Source organism: Alternaria postmessia (genome assembly GCF_024291825.1).
Source record: "Alternaria postmessia strain BMP 2775 chromosome Unknown scaffold_55, whole genome shotgun sequence".
Taxonomy (NCBI): Eukaryota; Fungi; Ascomycota; class Dothideomycetes; order Pleosporales; family Pleosporaceae; genus Alternaria; species Alternaria postmessia.
This window is the reverse complement of record NW_026260128.1, coordinates 38,693-57,581: the sequence shown is the minus strand read 5'-3', so window position 1 is coordinate 57,581 and position 18,889 is coordinate 38,693. Positions and strand designations below refer to the sequence as shown.

At 52.2% G+C, this 18,889-nt stretch overlaps 8 protein-coding genes and 1 non-coding gene across 9 annotated transcripts; 6 read left to right on the top strand and 3 right to left on the bottom strand.

Annotated features, from left to right (window-relative positions):
- Positions 1–416: 416 nt before the first annotated feature.
- Positions 417–2,410, top strand: J4E82_007724 (uncharacterized protein; the record flags this gene model as incomplete). The annotated part of the gene is made up of 4 exons (XM_051733966.1): positions 417–478; positions 565–901; positions 955–2,095; positions 2,151–2,410. The coding sequence occupies 4 exons, from the start codon at positions 417–419 to the stop codon at positions 2,408–2,410; spliced, it is 1,800 nt and encodes a 599-aa protein (XP_051586255.1).
- An 82-nt stretch (positions 2,411–2,492) lies between these two features.
- On the bottom strand, positions 2,493–4,535 carry J4E82_007723 (uncharacterized protein; the record flags this gene model as incomplete). The annotated part of the gene is made up of 1 exon (XM_051733965.1): positions 2,493–4,535. The coding sequence occupies one exon, from the start codon at positions 4,533–4,535 to the stop codon at positions 2,493–2,495; it is 2,043 nt and encodes a 680-aa protein (XP_051586254.1).
- Positions 4,536–5,060: 525 nt separating this feature from the next.
- Positions 5,061–6,799, bottom strand: J4E82_007722 (uncharacterized protein; the record flags this gene model as incomplete). The annotated part of the gene is made up of 5 exons (XM_051733964.1): positions 5,061–6,332; positions 6,377–6,458; positions 6,504–6,552; positions 6,602–6,664; positions 6,718–6,799. The coding sequence occupies 5 exons, from the start codon at positions 6,797–6,799 to the stop codon at positions 5,061–5,063; spliced, it is 1,548 nt and encodes a 515-aa protein (XP_051586253.1).
- Positions 6,800–7,696: 897 nt separating this feature from the next.
- CSR1 (phosphatidylinositol transfer protein csr1) lies at positions 7,697–8,521 on the top strand (the record flags this gene model as incomplete). Its single annotated transcript, XM_051733963.1, has 4 exons — positions 7,697–7,892; positions 7,946–8,115; positions 8,165–8,271; positions 8,326–8,521. 4 exons carry the CDS (start codon positions 7,697–7,699, stop codon positions 8,519–8,521), a joined length of 669 nt encoding a protein of 222 aa, XP_051586252.1.
- A 748-nt stretch (positions 8,522–9,269) lies between these two features.
- On the top strand, positions 9,270–10,619 carry J4E82_007720 (uncharacterized protein; the record flags this gene model as incomplete). Its single annotated transcript, XM_051733962.1, has 1 exon — positions 9,270–10,619. The coding sequence occupies one exon, from the start codon at positions 9,270–9,272 to the stop codon at positions 10,617–10,619; it is 1,350 nt and encodes a 449-aa protein (XP_051586251.1).
- Positions 10,620–12,272: 1,653 nt separating this feature from the next.
- J4E82_007719 (uncharacterized protein) lies at positions 12,273–13,754 on the top strand (the record flags this gene model as incomplete). Its single annotated transcript, XM_051733961.1, has 2 exons — positions 12,273–12,871; positions 12,923–13,754. The coding sequence occupies 2 exons, from the start codon at positions 12,273–12,275 to the stop codon at positions 13,752–13,754; spliced, it is 1,431 nt and encodes a 476-aa protein (XP_051586250.1).
- Positions 13,755–14,229: 475 nt separating this feature from the next.
- On the top strand, positions 14,230–14,311 carry J4E82_007718. Its single transcript has one exon. It is a non-coding gene; the product is annotated as a tRNA-Thr (tRNA).
- Positions 14,312–15,479: 1,168 nt separating this feature from the next.
- On the top strand, positions 15,480–16,619 carry J4E82_007717 (uncharacterized protein; the record flags this gene model as incomplete). The annotated part of the gene is made up of 1 exon (XM_051733960.1): positions 15,480–16,619. The coding sequence occupies one exon, from the start codon at positions 15,480–15,482 to the stop codon at positions 16,617–16,619; it is 1,140 nt and encodes a 379-aa protein (XP_051586249.1).
- Positions 16,620–16,897: 278 nt separating this feature from the next.
- Positions 16,898–17,515, bottom strand: J4E82_007716 (uncharacterized protein; the record flags this gene model as incomplete). Its single annotated transcript, XM_051733959.1, has 4 exons — positions 16,898–16,930; positions 16,978–17,302; positions 17,390–17,440; positions 17,499–17,515. The coding sequence occupies 4 exons, from the start codon at positions 17,513–17,515 to the stop codon at positions 16,898–16,900; spliced, it is 426 nt and encodes a 141-aa protein (XP_051586248.1).
- Positions 17,516–18,889: the final 1,374 nt, after the last annotated feature.

The following is an 18,889-nucleotide window of genomic DNA, read 5'->3' as shown; positions in this document are numbered from 1 at the left end:
TGCTTCTTCCTAGGCGCCCCCAAAGCTGAGCTAGACCCAAACCTAAAATGCTGCGTGATCGACCCATTCGGACTGATTCCGCTACTCCAAGTGAAGACCTGCATACAGGTGGTGAGAATAGTACACAAGGATGACCATAGTGGCACGAATCACAAACTACAGCTGCTGGGTTGGTTCTTTTGTTGAGTCTCCAAGGAGCTGGCGTATTCGAGGGCGTTAGCTGACATGCAGTAGCCTTTCATGTTGGCCCATTCTGCGACGTGGCGGTACATCCGGTCCCGCTACCGTGCAGTGCGGCTCTGTTCCGTGGCCTTTATATCTAGGCTAACTGACCATTTGGCAAAGTTATATATGCTTTGGCCTCGTTCTGGAGACTAGGAACTGGACCGCCTCTCTGAACACTCACCATCACAGCCATGTCTCTTGAACGCGTCGACTCAGTTGACCCTACGGAGGTCTACGACTACATCATCTGCGGGTAATTCAACCTCACTGAGAGAGCGCTGCACATCGTTCTCAGCCGATTATCCTTTGAGCAAACAAATGCTAATCGAGATTCACTAGTGGCGGCACTTCAGGCTGCGTAATTGCAGGTCGTCTTGCCGAGGACCTCAATGCAAAGATTCTCGTCCTGGAAGCTGGACCCGACAATGCTGATCTTGAGAATGTGCATATGGCGGGAGGGTGGAGCAAGAACTTCGACAGCGAGACAGATTGGAATATCGTGACCGAGCCCATGCCCAAGGTAGATAACCGACAGGTCAAGGTCAGCAGAGGGCGCTTCCTTGGAGGTTCAAGTGGCGTCAATGGTACGCTTTGTATTCGAGGCACAAAGCAGGACTACGACGACTGGGAGATGGATGAATGGACTGGAGAGAAAATGTTCGAGTATATGAAGAAGGTTTGTTGTTGAAGGCTAGAACGGCTCTAGCATAAAAGCTGACTATGATGCAGGCCGAGACTTTCCACGAGAAGGGCTGGCATAAAGCTGATATGTCGGTTCATGGGACGTCAGGACCTCTTCATACCGAGCCTCACGATCTAGCGCCTATTTCTGAACGTGTCAGAGAGAGCCTTGTCGATCAAGGTCTTCCTTACCACGCCGACATGTTTTCAACAGGAGAGACACCTCATGGATGCGGAGACGTACCACGAACAGTGCATCAGGGTATCCGGAGTACCGCCGCAGACTTCATCACCAAGGGCTATCGACGGGAGAATATCACCATCAAGACCGAAGTGACTGTCAACAAACTGCTCTTCAACAAAGATTCCGAGGACCTCACAGCAACAGGTGTCGCAACGATATCCAAGAACGGCAAAAAGATCGATTACCAAGCGAGAAAAGAAGTCATTGTCGCAGCAGGCGCATATTGTAGTCCACCAATCTTAATGCGCTCCGGCCTTGGACCAAAAGAACAGCTAGAAAAACATGGAATCGAGTGTCTCGTTGATCTCCCCGGTGTTGGCGGAAACCTGATGGACCACGTTCTCTGCTTCATCTTCTACGAAGTCTCCGAACCAAACCTGACAAATGACCACCTCGCATACCACGATAACGCCATAGCCTCAACCTACGCCCTCTACCAAGAAAAGAAGACTGGAATCCTCTCTACTTTCCCTTTTGGCATATTCGGATACGCCCGCCTTGACGAACGCCTACAAGACTCGCCCTTGTGGACCAACGCGCCCCGACAGTCAGGCCGCGACCCTATGGGTCTCACGCCCTCGCAACCAAACATCGAGTTCTGGAACACGGAACTATATGGTGGGCCAAAGCAATATGAAGATTTTCCCATTGATCATAAACACGCATTCGCCATGTGTGCATTGTTGTTCAATCAGCACAGTAGGGGAAGTGTGACGCTCAAGTCTGCTGATCCGATGGAGAACCCGATTGTCGATCATGCCTACCTAGAAGACCCACTGGACATGCTGGTCATGAGCGAGGCATGCCGATTTGCGAACGAAATCATCATGAAAGGCAAGGGAACGAAGGATGTTATCAAGGGCAGTTGGCCGGAGGGTTTGGCTCATCATGGTTTCGAGACTAGGGAAGAGTGGGAGCCGCATGTTAGGGAACATGCTACGACTTGTGAGTTGTCATTACAGTCTTGATACGTGATTTGAGGACTGATACCCATCCCTAGGTTACCATGCTTCCGGCACCTGCGCAATGGGCAAATCGGATGACCCAAACGCCGTCCTCGATTCTCGCCTTCGCGTCCGCGGTGTTCGCAACCTGCGTGTCGCGGATGTGTCTTCTATCCCCAAGGTGAACAACGGACATACGCAGATGGTGGCGTATGGCATCGGAGAGGGAGCGGCAGAGATGATCAAAGAAGATGCTAGAAATGGCGAGAATCACTTCTTGAAGCTTACCGATGACATCAAGAGTATGGCGGTTTAATGGTCATTGTGTTGGGCGGCTACATGAGTGTATGTTTGATGAGTCCATGTCGATAGTGTATCGGCAGAAGTTGTACTCTAATCTATATCTTTCGTTCTTGAACTTCCATGACAGAAGACGTACGCCCGCGTGTAGTCTGTACAATCCTCGCCTCGTTCCTATCTCTAACGTCCTCCGATCTGCCTTCCTTCACATCCCTCTTCACCTCCGTCTTCTTCGCATCATCAGCCACTCGTTCGTATCCCCAAACCAAACCCCCAATAACCACACAAACCATCAGAATCAGGTCAACAATGTGTATCCCCCACCACCAATGTTGCACACCCACGCCACACGAGCTAAACTCAAAAACCCATTCCCCCTTCTCTCCCTTCTCTTCCTCGAACCACGCAGACAGGAAACCGGCATAGCCAGAGTACTCGCCCATCATACTACGGAGCGTAATCTCGCGGATATGGGGCGCGTCGTTAATAGACGTGCATTCGTCATCTGCATGGATATCGTAAGGGCGATTTGGGAAGCGCTGAGCGCGCCATTTGGGCGGTGGAGGTGGTTCGGAAGCCGGTTCCAGAGTAGGCTCTGGTGAAGATTCAGATGTTGATTCTTCCTGAGTGGAGTCGGTCTCGGTTTGGATAGCGGTATCGGTATCGGTATCGTTGGCAGCTACAAAGTTAATGTCGACCCCATCGATATCCATTGAAGTGGCAATCATGGTGTCGTTCGCGGTACTAGTTGGCCAATATGCTTCTTCCCTTTTGACGTTCGCCACCTGACATGTGTCCTGCACGCCGGGCTGCCTAATCCAGTGCATAACATCACAACCAGCGTGATCATGTCCATTAACGATAATACCCCTTCTGCCCTTGCCTCCACCCTCTGCATCTTTATTTGGACTCATGCCAAACATTCCTTCCAAAACGATTTTACTAGCGTGATCAGATAGCATATTCTGTTCCTTCAATCCTTGGCCTCCCTCGAAGAAATCGAAGTATGGAGAATCGACGCAGATACCAGCTTCCTTTTCGAGCGGGATGTGTGTGAGGAGGATGGTGGCGTGTGTTTTGTCGGTGACAGGCAGGGAGGAAGTAATGATGTGGTTCGTGAAGGAGTAGGTTTCTGTCTGGAGGTCCGAGGACCATGCGGGGGTGTCCAAGTTCATCGAGTTGAAGATTACGAGGCGGAGGGTTGGCGGTCTGGTGGCGTCTTTGGTAGATGGAGATGGGTCGGTACGTTGGTCTGGGTCGGTTGGATCGGTTGGGTCAGTTTTGTTTGAGCGCAGTTCGTCTGGCAGTGTGAACCAGATATCCCAGTTCGAGCTTCCAAACGCCTTCTCGAAGCGTTCGATACGCGATTCATCGATGTCACCAGCGTAGCCGACGTCATGATTTCCGACGATGTTTATGACGCGCTTCTGCCAGTCTTTATCTGCACCGAGTACTTCTGTTGTACCACCCCATAGCGGCCTCCTCTCTTTCTTATTCTCTTTCTCTTCTACCACGTCTTTTTCTTCGCCTTCTTGTTCTTGTGATGTTTCTGCTGGCGGCAGCTCCGTGTTTTCACTCCCTATCGCGCCAAAGATAACATCAGGTACCTTCTCCAATCCCCTCATGACAACATTCCAATACCGACCCGCTCTTTTCGTGAACTCGCCATCTGTGACCCACTGACTGCCTAGCAAATCACCCAGGACACTGATGTGCGTGGGTTCAGTCCACCATCTCAGGCTCCTGACTATATGCGCAAGATACCAGTCGTTTCCCCAAAGATCGATGGCTTTCCTCTTTCCCTCTAGCCACTTCCCTGCATCTTTTACAACACCTCGTGCTGCTTGGTCTAGAACATCTCGTTTCGCTGTGTAGTTGGCGGCATCGCGTAGATTCGGTACGAGGTTCTCGATCGACGGGAAGATGAGCGCATTCGGATCCGGAAGTGAGGAATCACCCTCAAGCTGGGGATCACCGAGAGAAAGTAGACGGAACGGTGCGACGGCTTGCGCGTGCGTAGACGGGGGTTTAGGAAAGGCGCAGCCGTGGAAAACAGGGTACAAGTATAGCCATGTTGTGCCGATCAAGGCTATCGGTAATAGCAGCAAGGCGACGCGGAAAAGAAAGCGAGAGAGCTGCATCTATGCCATCTATGCATGGCGGAAAGGAGACGATGATGTTTTCACATGCTGGCGCGTGGAGAGAGCGTGTCTTGGCCGCGGAGATGAATATGCAGGGGTTGTGGTGCAGCCAATAGGTTGGCGCATCTGCAGAGTGGGGGTAGGGATTTTGGCAACACATCTGCATGCTCCATGAGCAGCTTCAAACGTCGATACGTCTCTTTTCACTACCGGGATACGCTACTCTACAGCGTTGTCTTGCACTTGTAGCATTTGTCACGCCCTTCATCAGACTGACCTTTTAAGCCTATCAGCCGAATGGCTTCGAAAGGATTGTACATATTCAACAAGAGCACAGCCAATGAGAGCTCCGCATTTGCGGAGAAACATCACAGCTCCCATTGCGTTCATCAGACATACCAGAAATTCGTATATCGTCTATTACGCTCTCTTCATTCTCACATCATACGCCACTTTTGTATCCATATTCCAAACCAAGTAAAAAGCGCATGGCACACTATCTGCCCCCCACCTTCTCCCACCAACCTAACCAAGCAAATCCCCCAGCGCACCACCAGGCTTAGATCCCGGCTGAGGTGCTTGTGCAGCAGGTGTACTGGGAGTAGAAGCCGGCGCCCCCCAGAGCCCTTGACTAGTCTTCTGCTTGGCCAAGTCACCCATAGTGACCTTCTGCGTTGGTGTGCCCGCCTTCTTCGGCGCAACACCACCAAGCAAGCTCGCAAACGCATCACCACCAGCTTTCTTGGGTGCACCGCCGCCGATACCACCGCCGATGCGTCCGCCGGGCGACATTACAGAAGGCGTGGATGACGCTGATTGAGGCGCAGGCTGGGGCACGGAAGTGAAGTAATTCGGACCCGAGGCTTGGTAGCCTGAGGGCTGGGGTGGTGGTTGCGAGAAAGAAGAGGTCATGGAGGGGGGTGCGCTCATTTTGTTTGCAGCAGGTGGTGGTGAAACTGTTGCGAGCAAGTTGCTGAAGTTGTTGTTCTGGGCCGAGGACTGGGCTGTCGGTGCGGCGAATTGGGTTGACGAGGTGATAGTAGACGTCGACGCAGGAGAGACGATATTGTAGGCTGGAGCGGCTGGCTTGGATGCAGGTGCTACTGGAGCTGCAGACTGGAAGTCGTCGAAATCATCGTCGTCGCCGAAGTCGTCGCTTGGAGCAGCAACGGGCTGCTTTCCTGCTGAAGTCGACATGGGCGCAGGCTCGTCGTCAAAAGCGAGCAAGTCGACAACGGGCTCTGGTGCTTTCGGCTTAGGCTCCTCCTTCTTGGGTTCTTTCCTCGCGTGCGTGGTTGTGGGTTCTCTCCGCCGTGCTGGTGCTGGGCTAGCACTTTCGCCCTCGTCGTACTCGTCGTACTCGTCGAACTTGTCGCGTCGCTGTTGTGTGTCTGCGAAGCCAGATTGGTTGCCTCCAAAGCCACCGCCGTCGCCGTAGACCTCTCCTCTGTAGCCACCATAGTCTGCCTGCTCACTGCCAAACCCTCCGTACCTGCTACCACCCCCGCTACCGCTTCCTGAGAAGCCACCCATGCCGATGCCGGCTCCGCCCTCGACACCACCAAACTTGTTTCGGTTCGCTCGCGCCTTCTTGCGCTCGGTGCGGATGCGGTCGACGTCGCTAAGAAGTTCGGCGAGCTCCTTGGCGCGGTTGCGTACGTTGATGCCCTGGTCTTTACCGTTCTGGTCGATGAAGTGGAATTGCCGTAGCATCTTGAGGAGCGAGACGTGAGAGCGCGCATCATCAATGACTCGTTCTGAACCGTTCTTGATCAGGTATTCGAGGAGTTGCAGGGCCTGGCTTGTTAGCGACGCCGGCGACAAGGAGAGCGCCCGAGTACCTTGTAGATCTGTCTCCATTCTTCCGAAGCCTTCTCCGTGAAGCGCTTGTAGATCATGGGCATGATCTCGTTCAGTAGTTGGCTAATTCGTTAGCCATGATCCGCCAGGTCCTCGGGCATCGCCTACTAGTTGAAGGTTCCATTGGCAATCTCCTGTAGCATGGTCGATGATGCACCTGGCCGCCTGTCAGCTGCATTCTTCGCGAGACCCCAGGCTCGGCTTACCCCATGGCTCATTGTTTGTTGCCTCGCGGACCTTGGCCTCCATCTCTGTGTAGTTCATCACCGCTACGAAGCGCGTTAGCATTGGCCAGCTGGCTTCACCCTTCCCCTCAGCATACCATTTTGGGCCTTGCGGAATCCCGCCTTGAGGTCGTAGAGCGTGAGGTTGCTCACTTGATCCTTCAAGCTATTGAGATCCATGGCTGTAGACTTGTGGCGTGTCGGTCTGGCAATATGGTAATGTGAGTGTACTGGAGTCGAGGTGGCAGCTGTCGACCACGGTCTCGGGAGCGGACCACCGAGGGCGAATTGCAAAGGTCGTTACGAGGAAGGTAGTATGCGTTTGCGCCAGAGGTGTCTCGGTCACGCGAAATATAATCGAGAAGACTGCAAAGATGTCCGCTTACAAGAATATTCACCTTGTCGCGAGCCATGCCCATGGTACAGGGTAAACGGCGATGGCGGCCCAGCGCTCACGTGATCTAAGCTCGGGCCTTTCCAAGCTATCCAGGTACCTATGATGCTCAGAGTGAGACAACACGCCTTGGACTGTTGCACGACTTGACATACGAAAAGTGAAATGTGTTAACGGTGTTGCGCACCTTGTCCAGGAGTACTGGTAGTTAAGATGAATTATTTCTGTCGTAGTCATGTATACAGTCCTCGATTGATGCGAGCAATGGAGCGCCGGATCGGGGAACGCGCTAGACTCGTGCACAAGCTTGAGGTATCCAAAGTTTTCCGTCTGGTCATCCATCCGACCCTTCAACTGCTACCTCGTGTCGGCAATTCATCAATTGTATTATATTCCTTGAATCTTGCATATCGTGTTGCATAGCGGCCCGATTCCTCGTATCATTCCTGTAAGTTGCCACCAGAGTCTTGCTGGAAGCCGGCCATTGTGTTGTGAATAGCTATCTGATAGTTCCAAAGGTACCACCCAGAGTGAGTTCCCACCCAACAAGAGTGGCACCACAGACGTCAGCCCTGCATCCCCAGCAGTGTCTAAACGCACAATTACCTGGCTATCTCACGATTCACTGCCAAGAAACAGGACCTAACTGCTTATCAGGTTAGACTCACACCCCGCGCTGCATCATGCCCCACCTTCCGAGAGCTTCTGCTCTTTCAGCTTTCCGCGCAGCTCCCCAACTTCGCGCTCCTATCAACAAACGCTTCTTCACTCCTTCGGCATACAACATGGCCATCAAGGCTTACTTTGATTGCTCCTGGACCGGGCCCACCGTTGAGGTCGACAATGCCGGCAACGTCACCAGCCAGGGCGAGGTTAAGGGTAGCTACGACCGCTTTCACATGCGACTTCCACCTGCTGACTATGAGTTACAGCGCAATCCGGTCGCGTCAACTTCGAGCTCTTCGACGATGTCGTTCCCAAGACGGCTGAGAACTTCCGCGCCCTCTGCACCGGCGAGAAGGGTTTTGGCTACCAGGGCTCAAAGTTCCACCGCGTGATTCCTCAGTTCATGCTCCAGGGTGGTGACTTCACCCGCGGCAACGTCAGTCTCGACTCTCCATACAAAAAGACAGATGGTTAACAGACGTTAGGGCACTGGAGGCAAGTCCATCTATGGCGAAAAGTTCGCCGACGAGAACTTTAAGTTGAAGCACGACCGCCCCTTCCTCCTCTCCATGGCCAACGCTGGTCCTAACACGTAGGTTTTCTATACTATACTCTATCAGGAAGAGTCATGGCTGACACGTCATAGCAACGGTTCCCAATTCTTCATCACCACCGTCGTTACCTCATGGCTGAACGGCAAGCACGTCGTCTTTGGTGGTGTTCCCGATGGCGATGTCGAGTCCTACAAGGTTGTCCGATCAATCGAGGCTTGCGGCTCCAACAACGGAAGCATCAAGTACAAGGAAGGCCCACCTACCATCACTGGTGCTGGCGTCCAGTAGATACATCTCGGTGAGGTGGGACGGCGCCATAGAGGCAAGGGTTCATGCGCAACTGGTGGTTTATAATTGTGTAGCACCTGTCAGTGAGACTCTATGACTCCGTGGGCAGCTATGAATGAACGAAATCTGAGCAGTCTAACGTGCGGTTTCATGCTATTGAAAAACTTTCTTCCATCTTGCGCATGCGGCATTTGTCCTGCGTTCTGTGACTTTTTTGTCGCAATGAGGGGCAGTTTTTACCCCGCACTCGTCATAAGTGTGTACATTCCGCACCACAACAACTTACGCGGAAACGTCCTTCAAGTGGCTTTGGCATCGATTGAGTTCATGCTAGTCGATGGACTTGTAACTTTTTGTTGAGGTCTAATCTATAGACGAGATTATTGGGGCCTCGTCCCACAACGCCATCACCTTGATAGCTCTGTATACCCACTCCACCCCCAGCTCTGCCACGATTGTGTCCACAAATTGCCGGTACAGCTCCACCCTAATGGCGTGAACGGCTAGATCTAGCGGTCTTCGTCCGCAATTTCGCCGTCTAGGGCGTGATGTCGACATCTTCGACATTTCGACATTCTGACAAGCAATCTGTTTGATTGGACATATCCAGGACAACATCTCATAGCCTTTCAACTTATTAGAACGACTGCGACACTCACATACACCACTTCATCAGCATTGAACTCAGAGCACATCGAACAACTCGAAACTCGACAGACGCTGTCTACAGAAGACGACTGCGATCATCATGCCACCATCAGCATACCACCCCTCGACCCACGGCGTCCACGCCGACGACCGCATCAACATCCTCACTGACGTCGCCCCACCAATTCATACCGCAACTACCTTCCGATATCCTCACGACCCATCGCAACTCCAACCCGTTCCCACAGAAGGCGAATTCGTCGACCTCCAGACACCTTTGATATACTCGCGCCTCGCATCCGCCAGCACAAACCGACTGGAAACCATCCTGGCCCCACTAATGTACCCGGATGCTAAGGAAGAGGAATTGGACGGACAAAGTGGTTTGGCAAATCATGTTGTTAGCTACACAAGCGGCCTCAGCGCTTTCCACGCTCTGCTCGTCAACCTCGTACCCAAAGTTATTGCGATAAGTGGTGGATACCACGGCTGCCACGGCGTCATCGACCTGCACAAGAAGATGCACGGCGTGAAGACTGTTGACCTCCATGCCGACGATGCTACCTGGGACGCTGCGGGCCTGGGAAAAGGTGACCTGGTTCATTTGGAAACACCACTGAATCCTACCGGCGAAGCCTTCTCCATCGCCAAATACGCAGAACGGGCCCACGCGCGCGGCGCATATTTGAGTGTTGACGCTACGTTTGCGCCGCCGGGCTTACAGGATCCGTTTCGTTGGGGCGCGGATGTGGTTATGCATAGTGGGACTAAGTATATTGGGGGGCATAGCGATATGCTTTGTGGCATTCTCGCGGTGAAGAAAGGCGAGGAAGGGTTGAAGAGAGCGAAGACGCTACGCGCTGAGAGGATCTTCCTGGGTGCTGTGCTGGGCAGTTTGGAAGGCTGGCTCGGAGTAAGGAGTCTGCGGACTTTGGACTTGCGTGTTCAGCGGCAGAGTAGTTCTGCAGATAAGCTTGTCCGCTGGCTGCAGGATTCCCTTGATGGCAAGGGTGAGGGGAAAGAAGCGGAGGTGGTGAAGAGAGTTGTGAGCAAGATCTCTCATGCTAGTCTGCAAACGGCGGATTACGACTGGCTTAAACAACAGATGCCCAACGGTTTCGGCCCCGTCTTCAGCATCTACATGAAGACGCCACAACTCGCACGTACCTTACCTAGCAAACTCCGCCTTTTCCATCATGCGACTAGCTTGGGAGGTGTGGAGAGTTTGATCGAGTGGCGCAGGATGAGCGATGCAGAAGTCGATGAGAGGTTGCTGAGGGTCAGTGTTGGGGTGGAGAGTTGGGAAGATCTGAAAGGGGATTTGCTGGGTGCATTCGAGTCGTTGGGAAGTGATCAGAAGAACGTGACAGATAGAACGAGTAATGGGGGAGAGGTGCAACTTGGACAGGAGGGGGCGCAGATACCGGAGGCGGGTGCTGGCGCTGTATGAAGAGCTATGTGGTGTTGAGAGATGCCGACAGGAGCGGTAATGGTATTGCAGATTAGGTCTTGGCGTCTTGAACATGCGTCAATCGTATCAGCGAATTTTGAGGTTGTCGCTTATATGATATGAATAATTATAGATAAAGGCCGGTAGTTTTGCTTTCTTGTGGCGCGACTGAGAGCGATGTACTAGTTTGGAGTCAAGATTAAAGTTCTTCTAGCTGAGTTGACATGCGGGCAGTGTACCAAACTGCAAGAACACGGGTCGAATCAATACCTGGATTTTGATTAAGATTGTTCTAGTCAGGGTCAGAGAAGACGCAACGAAGCCCTCCCACGCGGCCGACAGCTTTGGACCGACGCCGTTGACAGGCTTGCCTTAAACAATGCTGGCATACTTCTCCAAGATTGGAAACCATGTTTAGTGATATATGAACATCACTGGTTTACAATATGCCAGCACGTTGATCGAAATAGATCACCTGATGCACGTGTAAGGAATTACCTGGGTAGCTTTAGAGTTTCAAGATTTAGTAAGCTGATTGGCATGCGCGTGACGCCAGATCTGTGGCAACACGTTGCAATGACCTAGGGATCTTCAAGTATCTCTCAAGGTACTCTATCCCTAGAGACGCAGACATCGTATCGTCAGTGAGGCTGAGAAGGGACGCGAGATCAGACAAGAGCAGACGTCGACGATACTCGGCGTGGGTATATGTGGGTCCCCGACGCTTTCCGCAGCCAGAACGGCCCTCCTCGCGGCGCGCTATGCTACCCGTCAAACCATGACAAAAATTTGCTTCTTCTCCATAGCAGCCGATACCGGTGCGCGTGGTACCGATCCAGAGCCCTGAGTGGAGATGATGTGGTCAGGAGAAATTGAATCCTGGGGCTGGTCCTGCGTAATATGAGCGATGCCGCCATGGTTACGCTCGGCTCTCAGCGTCGGCGGCAAACACAACACAGATCGCGACATGGGCTGTGCTGGGCGAGATGACGCTAAGATGAGGAACGGCTGAATGTGCATTTCGCCGACTGTGGGGTAACAGGCATTGCATGACAATGCGAGGTCACGATGGCAAGCTTGGAGATACACGGCCATGGCAAAAGCAACGACCTCGAATTGAGTTTAGGAGCTGATGTCATGCCATCAGCTTTGGAAGCGGGCGCATTAAGTTTGCCAGTCACTGGGCATTACATTACACGCGACAGTTCGCCATCATCACATCAAAACCGCATGTCGCCATAAACACCAAACATGTCGACTACTCCACAAGAATGCGTGACAGTATTGTCCAATCGTCAGTGCTTCTAGCGCGGGCGATAAGCCGGGAGTCTGCGTCAGTCTGGCACCATCTGGAGCAGCAATGAAGCCTCACTAGTGCGACATGGACGCATCCGACGCAAGCCGAGCATCGTGCGCGACATCGTGGATCACCAAGAGTACCAACCATGGTATATAGGGGCTATCGAACACATTGTGAAAAGTCACAAGACCTCCAGAATTGCTCTTTCTGTCAAATTTGCCGGTATCAACTTTATAAAGAATAGTAATTCACGGAATCCGGCCATATACTACACCACCTGCATACGCCTCTGAGTGTAAGATATACCAGCTCCGACTCACCACTCGAGCGTCCAAATCACACACAATCTCAAAATGATGCTCCGGAGACAGAACCTCCAACGCTTCCAGAGCCTTGCCCTGGCACACACATCCCGAACTCTCGCATCAACACCGCGTTACGTCTCACAGAGCGCACGACAGAATGTCTCCGTCCCCGCCGACTCATCACAAGTTTCGACTGCACATCTCCTGTCCACACAGCCAGAGTCACAGATAGCGCAAACGAAAGCAGTTCTCGGCCGCCTACCCACAGAGACTGTCCTCCGCTCCTACCTCATCACCGCCGTATCCTCAAGGCCTCTCCTACTCAATGCTTGTTTCGGGATCCTGAGGCGTATGCTTGACTCCAAGTCTTTCCTTTTGAGCATCGAGCGCAACCCTGTATTGTCCAACTTGCTCAAGAAGACATTCTACGCGCAATACTGTGTTGGCGAGAAGAAGGATGAGGTTGTCAGGAACACTGAATTCGCACGTACGCTCGGTTATGGTGGTATCCTGTTCGAGTATGCGCTTGAGGTACTTGGTGGAAAAGCGCCAACTGCCGAGGAAACCAAGATGGAGATTGAAGTGTGGAGGAAGGGAATGCTACAGAGTGTCGATATGGCCAAGGAAGGCGACTTTGTTGGACTAAAGTAAGTCATCTTCTTGTTTACTCTCATGGAGATATTCTAACCACCATTTAGATGGTCCGGTCTCGGTCGCCATGCCCTCAACCTCCTCCAGAACCAACAAGAAGCCACTCCCGAAATGTGGTCTGCTATAACTGCCGCTTGCGACGCCGCCGCCGCGAAAGGTGTGAGCCTCCTACCCGGCGCTGAAGAAGAGGCCACGAACCTCGGCCTCGAGAAATGGACCCTTGCCCTGCAAGAAAAGTACAACAAGCCCGAAAATGGTCGCGCCGTCCTGTACATCACCTACCAATGCTACCTCCGCGACATCTCCAAACGCATGGCTGCGCACCTTGAGCGCGCCTCAAAGAAAGGCTATATCGCGGGTGTCAAGCTTGTCCGCGGTGCATACCTCACTTCCGAACCCAAACACATCACCTTCGACACCAAAGCAGGAACAGACGCCAACTACGACGCCTGTGCCGACGCTGTCGTCCGCCAACAATGGACCGACAAAATCCCCGCCCCTACTCCCGGTACTCCCTTCCCTCGCGTGAACATCGTCCTTGCAACGCACAACCTCGCTTCCGTCCAAGCCGCCCAGAAGATCCGCGCCGAGCAGATGCTTACTACGTCGCCTGACCAACTTCCCCGTCTCACATATGCACAGCTGCAAGGTATGGCGGATGAGATTTCTCAGGCCCTGGTTCAGGATGAGACTATGAAGGCGGATACGCAAGCCAAGGTTGTCAAGTGCATGACTTGGGGTACTACGACTGAGTGCCTCAACTTTTTGCTCAGGCGCGCAAGTGAGAACAAGGAGGCGGCGCTGCGCACAGAGGATACCCGCAAGGCGATGGCTAAGGAGCTTTGGAGGAGGATGAGGGGTGTTTTTGGTCTTGCCTAAACACATTCGAGATGCAAGAGAGAGAGAGAGAGAGAGAGAGAGAGAGAGAGATGTGGATTTTTTCCCTTTGTTACGAAGCGAAGCATTTTCGGTATGAAGCATGAGCATGAGCGTGGCGTTTTTCCCGTTTTATCATTCTGGGAGGGATGGTTGGAAGTCGATTTCGGCATGTTTGCCTTTCCTGCCTGTCATGGCAGATGAGAAATTGGGTTTGATTTGCATAGCGATTTTCTGGTTGTAAACGATATTGAAGAATCTGATATCAGTATGAATATTACTCATGACTACTTCCACCTTGGAGTCTTACTATGATGTTGGTCGCTCGAGTCAAGTGGGTATATCGAACAGTGCTCAGTATTGCTGTGGTTCCTGGTGACCGGTTTTACCCCACAACTTTGCATACTGCGTTCATGTCGTCTACACTAACAAACGTCTCCTTATATATTATATCTAATCTTCTCATTCTTCAACAATCGCCTCCTTGGCTAAGTGGTAAAGCGTCGCACTTGTATCAACTGGATATGCGAAGATCGCTCGTTCGATTCGGGCAGGTGGCAAATTTCTTTTTTGTGTTTTTGAGGTTTAAACAATATTTGAATATCTTCCATTCCTCTCTTGTTCTTTTTGCTTTTGTTTTCAACTCTCACCAAGCACAATCGTTAACGCCTACTCTAAGTTCTTGTTGTTCACGTTCGCAATGCGCAGATACTCTGAGAACGAACGTCACATAGCTGTCCTTCGAGTGGGAACATATTCCGTTGATATACTCACCTATACTTTCTGATGCTGTGTCATTAGATTTGCTCTTGATTTAAGCATATACCTTCTTTTTTTGCATTTTGTAGTTAGACATATGCCAAAGCATTTAGTTAATTACGTATTCCTATGTTACTAAACTACAGCCTGGTTCGATACGGTCTACAGACTTCCTGTCACCAATAGTACAGGTGCCAGAACCGACTGCAGAGGAAGCAGACGGAAACAATACCTGATATTATGAGAGCGATGTCTACAGACGATGATGAACTTCTCTAGACACACGGACTCTTGACCGGGGCCGCCCTGGGGTCACAGTGCAGCGCGCAACTGTAATCCACACCGATATCCAAGACCTGCCCAATCCGGAAATGTCTACCTAGAACCCGATTCAATCAACCCTTTTTCCACGCAAACAATCATCATAGTGTCTCTGACTGTCTCTGTATGTTTTTAATTCATGAATAGTGAATTTCCGACACCTATCCCGTCCTACATCTATTTGTAAATATTTGTAGCATTCGCAATGTTCGAGATGCTCGCTACTGCCAAGTGCCCTGCCGAAACACCAAGGCCCCCAAGCTCAAACCACAAGTGCTGCATCATCCGCGTATCAAACACATGTTCTCAACGGGACCACCGTCTAGTGGTGGAAATCACGCATGTCAAGCTCAAGAAAGGCGAGGCGAGGCTGAGCTTGTAGACTTGGCTGTACTCGTACGTGTTTGGGAGTAAACGCGTTTCGCAGGACTGCTCGAAGCTCGTAATTTGACCGTCATGCAAAGTATACATGTACCCAATATCCCCACAATCCCTTCTTTTCTTTTCTCCCTTCTCCATACTGCCGTGCGGTAACCTCACATTCTTGTTGTTCTTTTTCGATTCTTGACTTCTGGCCGGTCCATCATTTCTCTATCGTAATTTTAATTCTACCTACTACCTACCCCATTGCATCCCGGTACCGCCACCATGTACAAGCAAATCGTCACTCTCTCGCTCTTGTCTCTGACATCTGCCCTGCCCCAACGAAACCGCGGCGGCGGCAACGGCGGCGGCCAACGACAACAAGCAACCGCCTTTCAACAAGCCGCCCAAGTCCCCCAGGGCATAAGCACTGCAACCGACGGCTCCATGATCCTCGACGACACAGTCATGGTCAACAATCTACCCATCCGCTTCAAAATCTCCGCTCCAGCAGACCAGTTCCTACCTGCGTCTGGCGTGCCCGGTGCAGCAGCTACTTCGTCCAACGGCACGCTCGGCGCAAACGTACTGCTGCATGGTGATGGTGGACAGAGTTTCTTCGATATGCCGAATCAAGCCGTGCAGGCCAACACCATGGGCGTCGCGCTTCTGGCACCCGATGACAATCTGTTCTGGGGCGGAGGTGCCGGCTTGCAGCGAACGGATGGTGTCGCACACGCGCAAGCCGTGAATGACTTTATCCAAACCGAGCTCCCAGCACGTGTCGCGGTCAACATGTCCAACATTGTCTTCACAGGTGTCTCGGGAGGCAGTCTGATGATGTCTGGTTTCTTCATCCCAGCGCAGATGCAAAACTATGCCAACTCGGCTGTGGAGCTAAACTGTGGTGGCATGCCTCCTCAGGTCGCGTTCCAGAATGCGGCCACTGTTATGCAGCAGACAAGGATACACTTCCAGTCTACACAGTCGGAGCTTCAGTTACTTCAGGGGAGCATCCCGCAAGCCGTATCAGCCTACGAACAGCTAGGCGCAGACGCAGGTCTATCTGCTGCACAAATCAATCAGCTGCAGACTGTGGACAACACGCCGCAGGGAGGGCATTGCGAGTTCGATGGACAGGATTTTGTGAGTGGTGTGCAGACCATGTCGAGCAGCTATGCAAATGTTATGCAGGGTGGCAATGGGGCGGTGCAGGGTATCGGGGCGCCGAGCACGGGTGTGGTCACGACGGGTGTTGTTGGAAATGAGAACTTGCAATTTGTGGGTGGGAGGAAGCGCGAGGTGGACGTGGAAGCGAGGAGCATGGTACAGATGCGGTGGGCGCAGGACGTTGTTGAGGAGCCGGACTTTCAGATGCTGGCGTGCGATAGGAGTTCGTGCTCGGCTGACGAGCCTAGGATCTAGATATCCAAGTTCAGTATATAATGTTGTATCTCCCGGACCGATGGCTGACGGTCCTTCTCAAAAAGTTTCCCTATCGCATTACTTCTGTGTTCATTATCCATCACTGCAAAGAGCTAGACATTGTGGTTGGTCGTAATGTTCATTTGACTGGTATTGTGAAGGTCGTCCCATTGCTAATCGTAGTTGCAATGTCGTCTCCCAAATCCTTCACCCCGTAAATGCATTTTCGCCGTGCCCGTGAACCCATGAATGTTATCGAAAGCAGGAAAAGAGACACCTCACATGACGACACCGGAGTTGGAGGCGATACGCTGTACGTTGTTAGCAGAGTTTTGCGCAAGGGTGGTGTTTGACGTACCGGCCACAGCTCAGCAGCCTCCTTTGCGACGGGTCCAGTGATGGCAGAGCCCTTCATCTCACCCTTGGGGTTGACGATGACACCGGCGTTGTCCTCGAAGTACAGGTAGATACCGTCTGCTCGCCTCCATGGCTTGCTCTGGCGGACAATGACGGCGGGCATGACCTTCTTCCTCAGCTCGGGCTTTCCCTTCTTGACGGTCGCCATGACCATATCACCAGCACCGCCAGCGGGCAGACGGTTGAGGCGCGCACCGATACCCTTGACGGAGATGATGTACAGGTTACGGGCACCGGAGTTGTCGCAGCAGTTCATGACGGCGCCGCTGTTTCCATTAGCCTGTGTTCCTCGAATATCCTGTTTCGCAATCGGGAATGTCCTGGTCGGGCGATCGCATCGGGGTCAAACGTACACTGGCAGACCAAGAGTCATCTTGAGCTTGTTACCGGAGGTAGAACCTCGACTGCGGACTGTTAGCAATCTTCCTCTTTCACTGTCCACCTGCGGCGACAACAACGTACCCGCGCTTTCCAGACATGTTGATAGATTATCGGGGGGATGTTCGACTTGGGCGGGTTTCGGGTGCGTCGTCGCTGGAGTTGTCGTGAGCGCTGGAAGTTCGTCCAGTGGGTTGCAGACGACGAAATTGTGTGCGCGCACGGACTCCCGCTAGTGTCATTGCAGCAGAGACCCCAACACCAACACCAGTACCAGCACCAGTAGCACAGCAAGACGACACCCGTCATGGAATATTCCTGAGAGGATACGCTCCCAGGTACCGGCGTTTACGAAGCTGCCTGCCCAGCCACTTTCTGCAAGCGTTATGGGCATCCACTCTACCACAATCACGATTCTGGTGATGCTCTGAAGCGAACAGAGCTAGGTGCACTTCCAGACATCGCATTCGATGTGAACAACAAAAATCTTAATAAAACAGTCGATAACGAACATGATATTCGTTAGTTCTCAGTCGCCTGAGAGGCCCCTATAGATCACCTGGTCGAGACTTCCGGATACCGTGCACCAAGTTACACTGCAGATGCAAACATCCATCCATATTCTGTAATCATAGCTTTTGTCAAGTTTTCTACCTGTTCACATCTGGACCTGAATAAGTCTTTGTGAAGTAAAGTATTGACGAGTTCCCAACCGGAACTGATTCGGGCTGAGAAGACATCGGCCTTCATTCGCCGCAAACCCCTGCAGCACCGCATGAAGCACTGGTGCATCATTGTTTATACGTCGTATTCGACAATACGACGTATCGTCCTTGCCGCAGCTATTTCGCGATAGCTTCCACACAGTACCAAAGGTCTGATGACAGGTCATGCAACTCGCTGACAGCTTAGGTTAAAGGTGGGGTCTCACACCAGTTATCTAATGTCCAAGATGCGGTTGGAAATTTTGGAACCAATTATGGGAAAGAAAAACCCAAGTCGAGAATATCGCTGGTCCCGTCTTGCCTACTCGCTATGGTAGAAAGCGGGTATATAACTAGCGACCGAGTACCTAGCTTAGGAAGCAAAACGCGACCCAGATATCCTCGCAAGTAGCTACCTAGGGCTCAGAGTCCCAGCTAGCAATTACCAATTGACAGTGTCGCGCAATGATATACCGAAGAAACAAAAAAAAACGCCATGGCTGGGGGACGCGGAACAAGGAAGTTCTCAGAATGTGAAAAGGCTAGGCTTGTTTGCGCAAGACCAGGCGACGCAAAACGTGGACCTGCGCGAACAACCACTGAGAATCTTCGGCAGGCTAGGATCGTCATCATGGCCAAAGCACCAAGAGTGACGGTCAACACTAAAGGTTGCATCGCGCTCATCGTAACAAGCTGTACCCCGCGAGTCCCCGCAAAGCACTACCGAGATTTAGCCCGACCGAGCTCACCCGAGGAATCCGCCCTCCGCCA